The sequence below is a fragment of the Ursus maritimus genome, unplaced genomic scaffold (genome assembly GCF_017311325.1).
Source record: "Ursus maritimus isolate PB19 unplaced genomic scaffold, ASM1731132v1 scaffold_19, whole genome shotgun sequence".
Lineage (NCBI taxonomy): Eukaryota > Metazoa > Chordata > Mammalia > Carnivora > Ursidae > Ursus > Ursus maritimus.
In genome coordinates, this window is record NW_024424341.1 from 4,347,724 (window position 1) to 4,365,275 (window position 17,552).

General features: G+C 53.0%; 1 protein-coding gene across 1 annotated transcript in view; it reads left to right on the top strand.

Annotated features, from left to right (window-relative positions):
- COTL1 (coactosin like F-actin binding protein 1) overlaps positions 1 to 15,104 on the top strand; it is a 39,881-nt gene extending 24,777 nt beyond the window's left edge. The window contains exon 4 of the mRNA XM_008702682.2: positions 13,810 to 15,104. Coding sequence (XP_008700904.1) covers positions 13,810 to 13,920 — 111 coding nt within the window. The 3' untranslated portion in view covers positions 13,921 to 15,104. The remainder of the gene's footprint in view (positions 1 to 13,809) is intronic.
- The last annotated feature ends 2,448 nt before the right edge of the window (positions 15,105 to 17,552 follow it).

The following is a 17,552-nucleotide window of genomic DNA, read 5'->3' on the forward strand; positions in this document are numbered from 1 at the left end:
CAGAAAGATAAACCAGGGGAAAAGGGAGGTGACGGAGAGTTCTCTCCTTACCAGGGGTTCTCCCTTTTGCAGAAGGGTCTCTCAAGCCCACGATCGGGAGATGGTAGCTCATGGGCATGGGCTTGCTTTCTGAGCGGATGAAGATATTCTTGAATTGGCTGTGGTGATGGGTGCATGTATCTGTAACTATGTGAAAAGCCTTGAATTGTAAAAACCAAAAACAGAACAGACACAAAAATAGGCTCTATGCAATGTGGTATCGTGGATTGGATCCTGGAAAAGAAAAACTGATGAAATTGGAACGAGGTCTGGAGTTTAGTTAACGGTAGTGTTTCAGTGTTGGCTTCGCAGTTGTGACCAACTTAGCACAGGAACGTAAGATGTCAGCCCTCAGGCACACGGAGTGTGGGGTGTGTGCGAACTCTCCTGCTGTCTCTCCTGCAGCTTTTCCGTAAATCTCAAATTATCCCGCAAATCAAACTTCGACTTAAAAAATGTTAGGAAAGAAGAAAGAATTCCCGTCCTTGCATTATCGTGGCCTGTCTTCCATCCTCCCTGCCAGCTCTGGGGGCGAGCTCCGCCGCGCCCGCGCATCACAGCCTGCAAGTCACCCTCTAGGTGGGCATCTCCCCTACCCCCCGCCAGCCTAATTCTCTAAACGATGTGGCTGCAGTCTTTGTAACGAGCGTGCTCCTGACGCTGGCTGTGCTGTTTGGTGCGCAAGGACACCGTCAGGTACTAAGCGTCCCCTGTGGTTGGCCTATTGACTTGCTGCCTGTTTTTATTTCTATAAATAATGTTCCAACCAACATTTCAATACACGCAGCTCCTTTGTCTCTCCCACTGAATTATTTCTTTAGGACACATTTTCGGGAGGTGGGCGTCCAGAGTTAATGGACGTGAAAGTCATTTTTAAAAGGTCTGAGTTGTCAGATGATCATCTCGAAGCGGGTTAGCACCAGGTCTGGGACACAGTAAGTGTTTATTTAATCAGTGTCACTGAGTTCCCAGCCCACTGAGCGTCCCTGGCTAACACCACTCAGCACTCTGCCCAGCGCTGACGCCCTTGCGCTGGAAAGCCCCCGACTCCACCCCGCGGGCTATTTTTCTCCAGGTCCATTTGGGTTTTAGTGGTTACACAGCTTTCAGGGGTCTCCTTTGTGGCAGCAGATTGAAAAATGCCAGAAGGCCTGTTCCGTGGCCGAAGGTCTCCTGCTGGGTTCCACCATCCACGGTTCCTCTTCCATTGGCGGCCTGGACATGCGTGGCCAGCAGGCAAGGGCGTGTGGGGAGAGAACGCTTGCCAGTCGGGCCGCCTTTTGAATTTTGCAGGGCTCCTTTTTTCTTTCCATTTAAAAAGTTGTGGTAAAATACAGTGACATAAAATTGCTCATTTTCCCTGTTTTAAAACGTATGACTCAGTGGCGTTAAAGCACATTCACAGTGTTGGGCAACCACCATCCCTGTCTGTTTCCAGAACTTTTCCGTCACCTGCAAAGGAAACCCCGTCCCCACCAGCGGCCTGCAGAGTTCCTTTCAGGTCTAGAACTCGGCCCAGTTTGGTTGAGTGAGCCAGGGGCAGAGGGTGATTTCGGGAAATAGAATTCTTCGGTGTGAAGTTTCACTTGGGACTATTGGTCATAACCCATTTGTTTGCGAGCTCAAAGACCTTGAAGCAAAAAGGGGAATTGCCTGGCTTTCAGAACTGGGAAGCGCAGGGTTTCCGGCCTTTAGGTGTGGCTGGATCCAGGGCTCCCCCTATAGCTTCCTGTCCTCTCTCTTTTCTCTGGGTTTGGCCTCGGGTGTCAATCATTCCCTTACAAGGACCCTGATTGGCTCAACTTAGGTCACATGCACATCCTATGGGTGGGGAGGCGGGGCCTCATGATTGGCAGCTCGGGCGTGTGCCCAGATGTTAAAGCGACGCTGGTAGATGGGAAGGCACCGATGTCCACGATGTCCACTGCGGTGGGGGAGCTGGGACATCTTGAACTGCAGGTGCAGTGTAATATTTTGACCATTACCTTCTGCCTTTTTCACATCTGCATTTAAAAAGGTTTATTATCTGAAGCCATCACAATACCTCTCATGGATGCTACAGTTGCAAATACAGCCATTTAAGCTACAGAGGGTCAGTTATGCTGGCGCAATGGTGTCTTTCCACAGTCACTAAAATCGTGCTGATCCTGGGGCACCTGGCAGTTTCCCCGATGTTTAATAGGCGCTCAGAGCGGATGTTCTCTAAGGGACCTTCTTGATGGGCCGTTCTGGATTCTGCGTCTTGTGCGCTGTGGCCTTCTCCAGCTGCCTTTTTTTTTTTTTTTTAAGATTTTATTTATTTAGTTGACAGAGAGACAGCCAGCGAGAGAAGGAACACAAGCAGGGGAAGTGGGAGAGGAAGAAGCAGGCTCATAGCGGAGGAGCCTGATGTGGGACTCGATCCCATAACGCTGGGATCACGCCCTGAGCCGAAGGCAGACGCTTAACCGCTGTGCCACCCAGGCGCCCCTCCATCTGCCTCTTGCTATGATTTCCATGTGAAGAATAAGTGGATTGGCGATTAGTTTAGGGTTACCGATAAACCCTCGGGTTTGATTGTAATGAAAGTACTAGACCCACATCCTTGTGGTTTGCATGAAATGTAGACAATGTAAACGGACCCAGAGACACTAGAATCAAGAAAGGCGGGTCTTCGTGCCCCCTGCCTGGCCGTGGCCAAGTCGCTCTCCCTTCCTGGGCTGTAGTTTCCTTCTTTATAAAAGGAAGAGTTGAGTGGGTGGACTTGTGTCATGTTCCGCTTTGACATAGTCTGAAACGTTTTCATTAAAAAATGTGGCACTTTGTTTAGGGCGTCATTCCTTTAAAGGAACCTCATTTTACTTAGTCGGACAGAGGGGCACTGCAGTGCTGTGGTCTGAGCGGGGCTTTCTGAGCCACATGGTGTGAGTCCAGCACCTTGTGCAGCCTTGGGCATGTTACTTACCTTCTCCGGTCTCAGTCCTCTGAAGTCCAAAACAGGGGTAAGATAGTGTCTGCCTCTTAGTGTTCAGCAAATAGAGGACAATGCTTAGAACCACGTATGGTGGGGCGCCTGGGTGGCACAGCGGTTGAGCGTCTGCCTTCGGCTCAGGGCGTGATCCCGGCGTTATAGGATCGAGCCCCACATCAGGCTCTTCCGCTATGAGCCTGCTTCTTCCTCTCCCACTTCCCCTGCTTGTGTTCCCTCTCTCGCTGGCTGTCTCTATCTCTATCGAATAAATAAAAAAAAATCTTAAAAAAAAAAAAAAAGAACCACGTCTGGTGAAGACCTGGGCGTGGTAGCTGCTGTTACCCCAGCGTCCCCTTGTCGACAAGACCGTGACGCACAGCTCTCTATCTCCATCGTGCATCACTTCCTCAGCCGGTGATAAGTCTGCGATTGAGCCACATTGCCTCATTGTCCTGCACAGGGCTTGGACCGGAGTCCCCGCCATCAGCAACACCAGAGGTCCCGGCCTTGCCCACCTTTGCTGGCGCTGATGTCATCCCTCCCCCGGGGCCTGCTGCATAGGTGCATTAACAGATGGGGAAACTGAGGCCCAGGGCAGTGCTAGGACTTGCCCCAAAGCCCTGGCTCACAAACAGCCAATCCCGGCCAGAGTCCAGAGGAGGTCAGAGTCAGGAGGTTTAACCGTGGGTCTCTAGTCTGTGCTCAGTGCCAGGCTGAGAAACTGAGATGTGTCTGCGGCCAGGGGAAAGCAAGACAAAACAAGACAGGCTTCCAGGCATGTTGGGCTGGACAGTGGTGACGCCCGGACTGGGGTCGGGGGGCTCGCCGGATGGACAGCATGCGTGGCTGTCTCGCCCCGGCTGTCATCTGCCGCACAGAAGGGCCCGGGTGGTGCCGGGGACAGAACACCCGGGCCATTGTTCCGGCGCCTGTGCGGGATTACGGGAACAATGCAGGCACTACTATTAGGGGCCTGCTGTCCGGGCTGGGCCAGGCTGTCTTGATTTAGACCAGACTCTGGCCGTGATGCATCGTGCTTGCCTTGCAGAATGGCTTTATTCATGTGAGCCTTTTATTTATTTTTTTTAACATCCTATGAATGTTCATGGAGCGGAGAGACCAGAGGGTCCATCTCCGCGTTCAGCCTTGGGAAAGGACAGCAGCCGTGTTGCCTCCAATGAGCAGTGGGGGCAGGAAGGACGGACATTTCAGTGACTGTGTGGAACTGTCAGCTTAATGTGAATTCTGACGGCTTCTACACCACAGGAGTGGTGTCAGCTTAAATGCTGGACCTCCTCTCACCCCACAGGGCCAAGACCACATATACCTAACGCTCTAGCAAGAGGGCCCCCTGGGTGTACCACTGTGCTAATAACATTCCTAATGACGGTTTTATTGTGCCCCACCGTGTGCTTGGCACCTCAGAGGACTTTCCCCATATTGAAATCATTAATTCTTTGCAACAAGGCCAGTTCTACCCCATCCCCATTTTATTGATGAGGGGCCGGGGGCCTAGGGAAGCCGAGTCACTTGCTCAGGGTCCCAGAGCTTGGACGTGGTAGAGCCCTGCCTGGTGCCCAGACCGCCTGGCCCCAGAGCCCCGATGCAGTCACCTGGCCCTGCTGCCCGTTTCCAAAGTCCTCAGCACCGAGACAACGTTCTGAGGTCACATGCGGTTTGGAAACCCTACCTGTGTTGATTCGCATGGCCCATTAAAGGCTCTCAGAAGTTGTGCAGGAAATAAACCTCTTAGATTTATTTTTAAACTTAATCTTCTTGATGGTAGAGCCTTTAAAATAAAAACTGGAAACAGAATATCATTGCTCAGCACTTGTTTTAAAAAAAAACAAACGCTGCTGTGTCAATGGAAAAGATCATGGGCTTAAGGGGGTGTGAGACCCAAGCTGATATTCTAGCTGCATCAACTCTTTGCTATGGGACCTCAGGCAAGTAACTGTATCTTTCGATTCTGTGAAAAAGATGTTACGAAAAGGAGAATGTAGATTTCCATGGTGCTGTTGGAAGGATTAAAGAAATGCAAAGGATGGAAAAAGGGTTTCTCTAGTTGGGTGACCGGTGAACTTCTATTCATCCTTCAAAACCTTCCTTCTTTATGCCATTCTCCTACTGGCCTCCATCAGAACCAATTGCTCCTTCATCTGTGTTTCTACCATGATCCCATGAATTATAGATTCCAGGAATTATAAATAAATGGCCCTAGAAGGTAGTCTCGAGGGCAGGAACCTTGCCTGCTTTATTACAGGGCACCCCTTGTGCCTAGAAGAGTAGGAAACAGGTGCTAAAAAGTGAAGAAACAAAGATGTTCACACGGGCCTCAGACTGTGTCTTATTTTTTTTTGCATATTCCTAGGACAGAGGGAGAACATTCCTAAACGTTCAATAACTGGTCTCAGGATTGCATTAAATTATGCAAGCCAGTTACACTCGGAGGGATTTGGGGGTGGACTCGAATTTGCAAACACTCTGCTTTTGTTTCCGTAACAAGCAGAGGTGCGAGCCGGCCGGGTCGGCCGGGAGAACCCGCGCTCGTCCGTGTCATGAGACGTATGCGGCCGCTGCCCTCCCTTCAGAGCGTTCGCTGCCACCCAGCACGCTGGGGACCCGGCCCTCTGGGGACCGGCTGTGGCTGCTTCGTGGCTCTCCAGAGGGTTTCAGCTGTTTGTTTTCAGCAGGAATGTTTACACTTCTCCAGGCTCAAGGTTTATGGAAAGGCCCTTTATTCTCCAGACCAGGAGGGGCCTTCTGTGCCCGTGCGTTTCACCTGGGCCTGGGCTCAGGCAAGGGCGCTTTCTGTTGCTTGTGTCCTGTGTTTAAGACACAAATGACTCAGTTAGAAATACAAGCCCCCAGCAGCCTGCGAAGGACGTGTGGTATCGCAGGTGGGGGCCACGTGCTGTCACTATACCCACTACTCAGATGTGGAGGCTGAGGCTCGGACGCACGCGTCCTTGAGCCAAGGCAGAAGTGGCTGGTGGAGGATCAGAGCCCACTCTCATGGTGGGGAGCCCCATGGCCCACTCTGTGCTCCTGCTACCAAGACGTCACAAGCTGTCAGGAGAGAGGGGAGGAGGCCCCAAGTCCTGAGCCCGGCGCAGCAATGGCAGCTACTTGCACAAGCCAAGAGCTGGGGCGGGCTGGGGCCTGGGTGCCCCTCGCTAAGCCCCACATGGGTACCAGCCCTTGGCCAGCCAGTGGTGGGATGGCCCCTGCCTGGTCACCCGCCAGCAGCTGGTGACGCCCCGTGCAGCGATTTCAGACACGCTTACCGGCGTAGTTTCCCCGCGGTGGGGACCTAGCTAGAGCGCGGGCAGGTCTTCACCGAAGGAGCCCGGGACACCGAGTCCAGGCAGCTCCTCTTCCCGGGTGACACGCGTGTACCCCACGATCTTGTTGGGCTGGAGCTGCCTGTACTCTTTGCAGCTTGTGTCCTTCGGATTTTTCCTATTTCTCGTCCCTTCCATGGACCACTCCTTACTTTTGTAAAGACCTTGGCATGGGCTTCATTGTGGGGTCCAGGCCCAGCCCACCCCTCAGCAGGTGTCTGCTTTTGCTGGCTACTTATTTCACTTCCCTGAACTTGAGCTTCCTCCTCTAGAAACTTGGGATGATAATATCTAACTCATGGGATTATAAAAATTAAATAAAATATGGTATAAAATTCCTGATGTATATAAACTGTTCAATGCAGATACTATTTACTTATTCAAGTTTTGTTGAAATGGGAAAACAATCTGGTGTTTACTGACAATGAACATCTGTGAGTATATATTATAATTACAAAAAAATAAAAATCTGTTGAATTATTTCCTGGGAAAAATTCCCCAAAGTGGGTGTGGCCGGGGAACAAGAAAGGCTGGGTACAATTTTGACCAGGCGATAATTGAAAACGTAAGCCTGGATTTAAGTGTGCTTGTCAGTCCCTCAATAGCAGGGGGCTCTGGGTTAAGAAGGCTTCTGACGCTAAGTCTGGACTCGTGAGAAAAGCGCCACGATTGATGATGGCGTCTGCCGTGGATGCAGGAGTGACGTATGTTTCCCAAATTCCTGCCGTTCCCGATGTGGATGTGGCTATAGTCAGACACCAGCAGAGGGGAGTCGGGGCTTCTGTAAATGTCCATGGTCAGGAGAGCAGGGGTCAGACTCCAGGCGGTCACCCAAATGCTGAAGAGGTGGGTGGCCCTGCAGGGGTGGGGTCAGGATTCGAGGCATATGGACGACTGCCCTGGTTTGGGCTTGGCCCAACCCTATGCGAGCATGCTCCACGACGGCGTGCCTCCTTGCCATCGGCCTCGGATGAATGGACGGTTCCCCGGTGCCCCGCTGAAATGTGACCGAATGCCCCTCCCTTGTCCTCTGTTTTCTTCCTAGCGAGGTAGGGTCATGTCGTTCACGAACTGCATGGGTGACACGGGTGCCTTTGTCCCCGAATCTGCCAAACACGAGACTGTGCCATTGGGCTGTTTGTTTTTTCCCTTTTCTATGATGACTCATGCCTGTTACAAGAATCTGTTCTTTTTGAGTAAATTACACCTTGCTGGAAGGATTTTGAAAACCTGGGTCTTTGAAGCTCTTTCGAATGGCTGTAGGAGGGCAAGCGTGGGAGGCCCAGGAGGGGTTGGCAGCTGAACGCCCAGCGGGTTTGATGCTGTGCCTTTCCATCTGGAGGGGTCCCTTCTCTGAGCCCACTGCACGCTGCGGGGCCCCGACTGCTTTCCTGCCGCCCATTGAGGTCTTTGGCTTATCATTAATCTGCAGCCACTTGGGGAAGATACATTATGGTGGCCAGCATGTGTCTCCTCCACCCCCTGCCTCGGCTCACACACGGTGTGTGTGGGGGGATTCTATTCCCCGCTCTTTCTGTGCAGGGGTTGGGGAAGGGCCTGAAGCTAGCACACGTCGAAAGCCAGTCTCTGGTCCCGTAGTTGACTTTCCCGTGCCAGTTTTCCCCACTGCCCCTCAGGTTCTGGCGGTCGACGTGGAATTTTGTCTCACGTGCTCCAGAGATAAGATGCAAAGCCATGGATGGCTGATGGGGAAGTGCCAGGACAACCCATTGTCTCTCCCTCTTCTTTCGCAGAGATAGAGACCAGGGCCCAGAGCCATTGACTGCTTCCCTCGGGGCGTTTTAGCGCCCCCTGGTTCTCTTCTTATGCTCTCAGACTCTCAGAGCCCTAAGCACCAGACTTTTGCCTTCCCAGGACCTAGGAGAATGTCTGGTATACAACAGGTGCTTAGTAAGCATGTGTTTGTTGGGAGAATGAATGACACTAGCTCTCCTTCTCTTTGGATGCAATGAAGGTCACCTCTCTTCCATCGCCCCACTTTGTAGAAACGTGCATTGCTGACATCACAGTCTTCTCTGTCAAACACTCCACTCTCAGTTTCTCTTCCCAGACCTTTCTCTGCACCCGCATTCTCTGCATAGGTTAGCAACTCACCCTGGTTCTAGTGTTCTGGGTGGGAGACCCGACGCTTCTACCCCACTGGTTCCTGCCTTCCTCCCGTGGCTGACCCTGTGTCCCGCTGTGGGCTTTGCAGCTGGATTTGCTGTCTTCTCTCTGCAAGGACGAAGCGGTGCCCGTGTCAGTGCCATGGTTATTCGAAGGAATTGCCTGGACTTTCCTTGAGTAAAATAAATGATGGGGATGAAACCATTGTGGGTGAGAGAAGAGGAACCAGCCACTCCCTGTGCCTTCACTCTTGAGCGTTTCAGGAAACTTTCCATCTCAGATCCCCTGATGATCTTAAGAACAAAGGCGAACCCGGGATCTCTTAAAATATCGCCTCATCATTCTTGGGAACCCTCATCAAGGGTCCCAGCCTTATGCAGACTCATCAGACCCTCCTGAAACCCCCGGGATGTAGGTCTTATTGTCCTCATTTGCACGTGAGGAGAGTGAGTAGGGGGTGGGGGTGGGGGGAGGGGTGTTAAGTCCCAGGATGGCGGGGGAGGGGAAGTCCCTGGGGAAGGCCAACTGCTGGAGATGCAAATGGACCACTGCTGCTATCTGTGTTGGACCAAACCCACGCCCAGCACACGTCAGGACTGAAGCTGGGGTTTAAACCCGGGCAGTCGGGACCCATTTAGAAGTGAGATGGTTTAGGGGCACCTGGGTGGCTCAGTTGGTTAAGCGTCCCAACTCTTGATCTTAGGTCAGGTATTGATCTCCGGCTTGTGAGTTCAAGCCCCAGACTGGGCTCCATATTGGGGGTGGAGCCTACTTAAAAAAAAGAAAAGTTGGGGCACCTGGGTGGCTCAGTCAGTTAAACGTCTGCCTTTGGCTCGGGTCCTGGGATCAAGCCACGCATTGGGCTCCCTGCTCAGTGGGGAGCCTGCTTTTCCCTCTGCCTGCCACTCCCCCTGCTTGTGTGCTCTCTCTCTCTCTCTCTCTCTGTCAAATAAATATATAAACAAAATCTTAAAAAAAAAAAAGTGAGATGGTTTAAAACTAAAGATAGGCAAACATTTAAGCGCTTTCTAAACCAGCTTTGCAAATAGATTCTGGACGATGTACAGAACTTTGTCCTAAAATAGATTCTGGACGATGTACAGAACCTTGTCCTAGCCTGTCCTCCTCTGGAGTTGCCTTCCCAGGAACAGACCATTGGAAGCTCATTGGAAGCAATGTCTGTGTTACATCTTTGAAATGAGCGTATATGCACGTGAGAAAAGTCACTGGGCAAACGTGTCCTGAACTTGGTTACTGCATGTCTCCAAGCCATCCTGGAGTCAGGTTTAGATGGATGGGCCTCTTCCGTGGAAAAGTCCTGCCATGGCAAAAGAAAAAAAAAAAAGAGGAGTGACCCTTTCTGGAAGCTATCAGCCAGGGACAGAGTGTTCCTAGATACGACAAAGAAGATCTTTCTAGAACCACAGGTGACTGTGCCTCCAGACCAGCACCTTTTGCTTTGAAGTCTTTGACATATGGCTTTGGTGGCCTTGAGGGTGTGGCAGAGGCTGTGGTGGGAGGGATGGGCAGTCTGGAGCAGAGGGAGGGAGAGGACAGGACAGAACAGGGCCAGAACCTGCCCCCAGGACCCCTGCCATGAGGCTGCTCTGTGCCCTGGAAGGAATTGCTTCTCCTCTCTGCATCTCTTGCTGCTTTTCAATCAAATGAGGGGGTGAATGTCAGAATTTTAAGGGCTTTTTTTTTTTTTTCCAGTTCTGGTTCAAGACATGGAACATTTCCAGGCCTCCAAAAGCTCCCCCCTCCTCCACTCATATCAGCTGAGCTATTTTATGATTAATGATTCTCCTTGACTGAGCACACTGTTCTTTCAGACTCTTTCCTGTTCTATCTAGACCCGCCCCGTCCCCAGCCACACGTGGCTGCCTAGCACTTGAGGTTTGGCCCGTACCTGTGAAACGTGCACTGGGTTTCGAAAACTCTGCAGGAAAGAACGTGGAAGGTCCCATTAATGATTTTGTATGTTGGTTACATGTTAAAATGGCAGTATTTTGAATCTATAAAGTTAGATAAAAATCCTATGAAGATTGATATCACCTGGTTCTTTTTTACTTTTTTTAATGTGGCTGCTAGAAAATGAAAAATTTCCTGTGTGTTAGCATTGCTCTGGGCCCTGTGTCCTTCTGAGTCAGGACTTGTCTCTGGCAACTGCGGCCTTCAACATCACCTGCCTCTGCACTGTGGGCGTTTGGTGACACGGCGAGGGTGCTAGGGACAGTGGCTGAGGGTAGAGGTGTGAGCAAAGGGGGTGGTGGCCATGCTTTGCTCAGATGTGCTCTTTGTGGTTCTTCACCGTGGGCTGGTCCTTATGTCGGCTCCTTCCTTCTGGTGTGCTGCTCCCAGGTTGGGGTCCGGCTGCCTATAGAGCTGGTTTTGCTCTTTCTGCCTCTTTTTGAAAGGTCACAATGAAGCCCACTCCCTGGGGGCACTGGTGTCCACCCTGCCAAGTGGAAGGCCCCTTCTGAGGACTGCTGGAAGGCACATGGGTGGGAAAGGGAGGGGTCGATGTGAGTTGGGTTTTAGGCTGACTCAGACTTTCTGGGGACTTTTTGCTGAGTCCACACCCTTAGGGGAAGTGTCAGTTCACCTTTGAAGCCTCTGGGGTGCTGAACGTCCTGTGTGTGGGAGGCCTGTGAGGCTTGGTAGGGCCCCCTCCACATGGCTCCCCCACCCCCACTTTGGCCCCTGGAGGCTGGGTGCTGCTCCCATAGTGGGAGCGGGTGAGGTTGCCTCTCCATGTACTTTTCTTGATATAATCACTTTTTGCCTCACCTTTTGGTTTTTAAATCATGTCTCAGGTATATTATATAGCGTAGAGTTTGGGGGCGGTATTTTTTGGTAGCCTGAGACATAGCTGTTTTGGGGGGGGTAATTTTGCTCATTTACATTTATTGTTATGTTACGTTTTTACTAGATTCTCTTATTGCAGATTGCTCCTTATTTTGTTTTTTGTTTTTTTTTAAAGATTTTATTTATTTATTCGACAGAGATACAGACAGCCAGCGAGAGAGGGAACACAAGCAGGGGGAGTGGGAGAGGAAGAAGCAGGCTCATAGCGGAGGAGCCTGATGTGGGGCTCGATCCCACAACGCGGGGATCACGCCCTGAGCCAAAGGCAGACGCTTAACCGCTGTGCCACCCAGGTGCCCCAGATTGCTCCTTATTTTGGCTGTGATTTGATTTTCCATATGCTCGTGGTTTTCAGCTGGACTCTACATAGCTCCTTGTACAGTTTGACTGTAGATTTCTTAGTGCCTTATCAAACCTCTTGTTAATCTAAATCTCCTAATGGCTAACAGACATGAACAGGAGTGTTCTTATTTCTTTAGTCTCCATATATAGCTATCACACGGCAGAGGAACTTTGCACTTCCTGCTAGAGGCATCTCGAGCTGTTGGCTTCCTCCTCCTCTGCTCTCTGCCCCCACCCCCATGCCATTGGGGCTCTGGTTGAGAAACATGTTAATTCTCGGTTCCCCTTCCCAGCCCATACGTCCAATTTGTGTTCACTCACTGTGCTGAAGACAGACACCGATGCTTAGCACAGGATGGTGGGATGGGACTAGAAGGGGTCAGGAGGGTGTCATTCTGGGCTAGTTGCACAATCTCTTCAAGCCCAACCTGTGGGTCTTATCTTAAAAAAAGAAAAAAAAAAAGCTAATATACTGAGGGAGGTTTAAGTGAGATGTGTGAGGCTGCACCTGGCACATATTAGTTGCTTGATAAATATTAACCTTCCCTTCTCCCCTCCCTGCTAGTATCTTAGTGGCTTGGCACGGCAAACGCTTTGTCTTTATACTGTGAAACTTGACCTTGAGTGTTCTTTTGGTTTACTCATTCTTCTTGGAGGGATGGTAACTTTTTTTTTTTGGAGTCTTTTTTTTTAAATTCCAGTGAAATTCACATAACATAAAATTGTCCATTTTAAACTCTACGATTCATGGGCATTTAGTACATTCACATTGTTCTGCAGCCACCATCCCTCTCTAGTTCCCAAACATTTTCCTTCCCCCAGAAGAAACCGCGTCCCCATTAGCACTCACCTCCCATTCCCCTCCAGTCCCCGGAAACCACGATTCTACTTCCCGTCTCCACGGATTTGCCTTTTCCGGACATTTCACATAAATGGAATCATACGATACGTGGTCTTTCCTGTCTGGTTCCTTCACTCGGCATGATGGTTTTGAGACCCATCCATGATATCATGTCTCGGCACCTCGTTCCTTTTCATGGCTGAGTAACAGTCCGGCATGTAGACAGACTATAATTTGCTAACCCACTCTCCCATCCACGGGCATCTGGGTGGTTTCCACATTTGGGCTGTTACGAATAATACCGCTGCAAATATTTGTGTATAAGTGTTTGTGCGGCTGTGTGCTTTCATTTCCCTTGTGTAGATCTCTAGGGGTAGGGTTGCTGGGTCATATGAAAGGGTTTTAAGAATTAAGTTTGCCAGTGCGTGACCATGTCTGGTACCCATAGGTGCTTAATAAATGGTGGTCATTGTTTATGCTACTTCCTTGTGGACTGTGTGTGTGTGTGGATGATTTCCTGACCTTCAGACTTGTTATTCGTATTTTGGTAAATATTTTGGATTCTTCTCTTTCATCGTCCTGAAATTTTCCTTGTTTATTGAAGTCTGGTGATCCACGTATCAAAACAGCTGTTGATTCTTCATGGCTCGGAGTTCTCGGATAAGCCAGATCACCTGCCTCACGTGTTCATGCCACGGGCATTTACTGAATACCTCGTGTGGGCCAGGCCCGTGGGCTTTTATGGTTGAAGCCTGTGCACTCCGAGGGCGGAGAGTGGCTGCACCCGTTCAGCTCATCACCATGGCTGAAGCCAACCGTGGGGTGAATGTTCACACCGTGGCAGTGGGCACAAGCTACCATTCAGGACTCGCCCCCACCCCCCCTCGTTGTGGACAGCCTGATGTTAAACACTTCCCAGCACACCAGCCTGCCTTTCCGACCTCCTCTCCTATTATTCTGACAGGTTGGTCTTTCACAGACAAGGAAACGAAGGCAGAGAGAGTTGAAGGAACCCGCCCAAGGTCACACAGCTGGAAGACGAAAGCGCCAGCCTTCGAACCCGTTCTGTCCTTGGCCCATCTCCTTGGTCTCAGGACCACACTGTATCCCGACTTCACCCATTTCCTGATCTCCAGTCACGGCTTTTCCTCCTCTTGCCAAACTGCGTTGCCACCGAATTTTCATTTTGATCATTTCTTAGTATTTTAGGCACCAGGACTTTCGGATGTGTTTTCTGAGCAGCACTTTGACCCTGTCCCTTCTTCACGGGAACTCTGTGTTCTATTTTGTTCTTGCAGAATTTTGCTAAAGAGTTTGTGATCAGCGACCGGAAGGAGCTGGAGGAAGATTTCATCAAGAGCGAGCTCAAGAAGGCGGGGGGCGCCAACTACGACGCGCAGACGGAGTAACCCCGGCCCTTCCCCTGCCCCTCGCAATGTCATCCGCCTGCTCCCCGGGGGAGGGGACCGCGGCCTGAGCCACCAGCCCGCCAGCCCACCAGGGACAGGAGACGCCGTGAGAGGCAACGCGCGCCATCCTGTCTGCAGCCCACCTCCCCTTCCCCGCTTCCCTCCCGAGCCCCCCCTGCGCCCTATCTCCTGAAGCTCATGGAACATCTTTCTTTTATCTCCTTTTCCCCCTCTTGCTTGTTCTAAGGAAAAATCATTTTGATGCCAAGGCCACGCACATCACCAGATCTGAGGCGCCTCTTGTGGTGACCCCTTTTCCTGGCATTCTCTTACACTGTAGCCCGCCTGGCCTCTCCCGCCACCAGCTCACGTCGCCTGGGGGCCGGGCCTCCGTCTGGTGTCCCGTGGCGCCCGCCTGTGTGGCGGAGGAGGCCGCCGTGCCCATCAGGGGGGGGGGCCGCCTTCGCCAGCACACACGTCGATCCCATGCATCAGGCGCAGACCCCCTCCCGCCCGAGCGTGCTCCGGGGTCCCTCACCCTCCATCCAGAGTTGCCTAAGCCACGCATCCGTCCGACGGGGACGGCACGCGGCCGTGAGACGTTCAGGCCTGACTCCGACCGAACAGAAGAGAGAAAACTTGCCTTAACAGGTGCCCGGCCGCGGCTGGGGCCCGCAGTGCGGAGCGGCTCCTTCCTCCCCTCGGGGCTGACGTCTCATCGTGGCATGGAGCGGGGGCGCAGGTCCCAGGCCAGCCGTGCCGACGAGTCTTCCAGGGCTCCCTGCAGGGGCTCCCCCCGTGATGAGGACGCTAGGGAGAGAGGCCGGGGTGCACGGCGGGAATTCAGGGAGCACTGGAGGCCGATTCCTCACTTTTGGGGGGCCCCTCTGTGCCGGTGGGGCCGGCTCTGCCACCGAGCCGCCGGCGGAGCGGGTCCCCGCCCTCGTGACACCGGAAGGCCTGTGGTGTTCATCCCCGGTCGGCACCACGCGCTCAAAAGGATTTTTTTTCCGAAGAAAGATGAGGTTGGCTTGGTTCTTCATGGGCAAGTTTGCGGTGTTCTTTCTCTTCTTTTCCTTGCTCATTTCATTTGGGGGTAGGAAATCTGTGCTGTATTGGGGGCGCGAAGCCCATCTGCCCTCAAACAGTTTACAGAAATAAATGGTTTTTTGTTTTTCAAAAAACGGGTCTGCCTGGTTTGTCTGACAGAGCTTCTCTCCTGACTGGACGAGGGCAGTGGTCACGTGCGGTTCTAATAGGTGCTCTGGTGCCATCGGGGGCCAGGCACGTTCACATTCCGTCGCTTATTTAACTTTTAACAATAACCTGAAGAAACAAGTGCTGATTCTGTCCCTGTTTTATGGAAACTGAGGCCCAGGGAGTTGGAGCGAGTCACCTGAGGCCACCCAGCTAGCAAGTGCAGAGCTGGGATTCGAACCCAGGTCTCCCCAGGCCCCTGGCGCTGGAGCTGGGAGGGCAGCGGAGAGAAAGCACCGTCCTCGGCTGGGCTGTGGCAGCCCTTCTGAGGTTCTAGAGCTCAGGAACTGGACTTCCAGTACCCCAGCCTCGGTGGGACCCCCGACTCAGGCTGGAGGAGTCTCAGACACACAGACGACCGGGTGTGAGGAGCAGAGTGTGGGGCGGGCACGGGGCAGAACCCCAAATCTGAGCGGGAAGGAGCCCCACCAGGTGTGGGCAAGGCCGCCCCCCAGCCGTGGCGGTGCGAATACCTGCCCCTCTGCTTGTAGCTCCGTGGCTTTAGGCAAGTTGGTTAACCTCTCTGGGCCTGGGTTCCTCATCTGCAAAGTCAGCAGCAACCTTACCTCCTGGGATGGGTCCCAAGGTAGAAGGGGCAGCAGGGGTTAGGAAGGTGTCCCGTAGGGGCTCAGCTCTCCTTACGTCAGGCCACCACTAGGTCTTGTTAGCTCTGCATGCCCCAGATTTTCCCTACACCCACAACAGAAGGAGCCAAACTAGGTCTCCGGCTTTGCGGCATATGGGTTTTAGCCCTGGTCAGAGAACTCAGGACAATTACACGTAAGAATGAGCCCCTTCTAGAAGAAAAGCCAAGCTCTAGGAGGCAAAATTCTAAAGAGACTTGTCTTGGTCAGAGGCATCAAGGAGGGCTTCCCTGAGGTGACATCACCTGGGAACTAAGGAGAGGAGAAGTGAGGTGGGCAAAGGGGGTGGGGCTGGGGGGACAAGGGGACTGTGGACAAAGGCTCCATGGGGATGTTTGCTCCGGGCAAGAGCAAAGAGGTGGCAGCTCAGGCCTTTGCTGGGATTCCAGAGGGCACCTGATGGGATGGTGAGGTCTTCGAGGGCAGAGAGAGGCCCTGCCTCCACATGTTGTTACCCCTGTGACCGGCACTGAGTAGGTATTGAGTAACATTGCCTAGAACTCCCTCCACCAGCTCCTGTCTCTGCCCAAAGGCCAGCCCTGAGCCCTGAGCCCTGATGGAGGGCTTGGGGATGGAGCTCTGGGGACTCAAGTGTCTGCTTAGACGTGCTCTGAATTACTTGACCTGGTCGTCCAACAGCTGCTCCAGATGACCTGAAACCGATGGCGTACGACCACCAGCATCTTATTTTGCCCTTGATGTTGTGAGGCAGGAATTTAGGAAGGGCTCAGCGAGGTGGTTCCCACTGGCAGGGGCCTCCTTTAGTTGAGGTCAGACCCACTGGCCGGACGTCCTGGTGGCCGGCAGCTGATGCGGGCAGCTGTCCAGGAGCTCAGTGGGGCGCAGACGCTGGCACCCAGCACGGCCTCCCCTTCTGGCCCGGTGGGGTCGGGGTTGGGGAACCTCTTCCCCCAGAGCGACCGTCCCCGAGGACCAGGGGGAGGCTGCATGGCCTTTGAGCCTCAGAAGTCCCAGAGCGGCATTTCCACTGGACCCTACTGGGGAAGGGGTCGTGAGCTCCTCAAGTTCAAGGGGAGGGGACACTGACCTCACCTTTCAGCGGGAGGAGTGCCAAGGCATGCGTGACCTTGTTTGTGGCCAGGCACGCTGCCAGGGCTGGGGCACCCTCCTGCTCAGGGGCTGGCACGGGCGGGGGAGGGGCTGGCATGGGTGGGGGAGGGGCAGACCCGCAGTAAAACGAGCCGATTGTCGTCCTGGTGTCCCTGGGCCCTCCAGGGAGCTCGCTGCTCCTGGCTGACTGATCCTTGGGGGAGGCGCCTGTTTCTCCGCTTTACCCCACGCTCCTGATGGATGTGGACTCTCCAGGGGCCTTCGCGAGGCTGGAAGGAGCTCAGCGCTGGGGTGCCACCCTGCTGGGGGCAGGCCTCCTGCTGCCCCCGTCCCAGGACAGGTGGTCCTCACCACAGTCACTCTGCCACTTCCTGGTCCCCATTTGTCATGAGTGGCAGAAGAGAGGTGAAAACAAGAACGGAAAGGTCCACTGTGAAGACGTGAGCACCTGGGCCAGGAGGCAGCTCTGCGCTCAGGCCGAGTCGGGTTGGAGGTGGCCTCTGTCTGAGCCTCTGTCTCCCCCTCTCGAAGCCGGGACCATGACCACGGTACTTCTCGGTCTTAGCCGGACGGCTACACGCAATACCACGAACCCGATGCTTATAAACGGCGGAGATTTGTTTCTTCTAGTCTGGGAGCCGCGAGTCCAAGGTCGGGGCA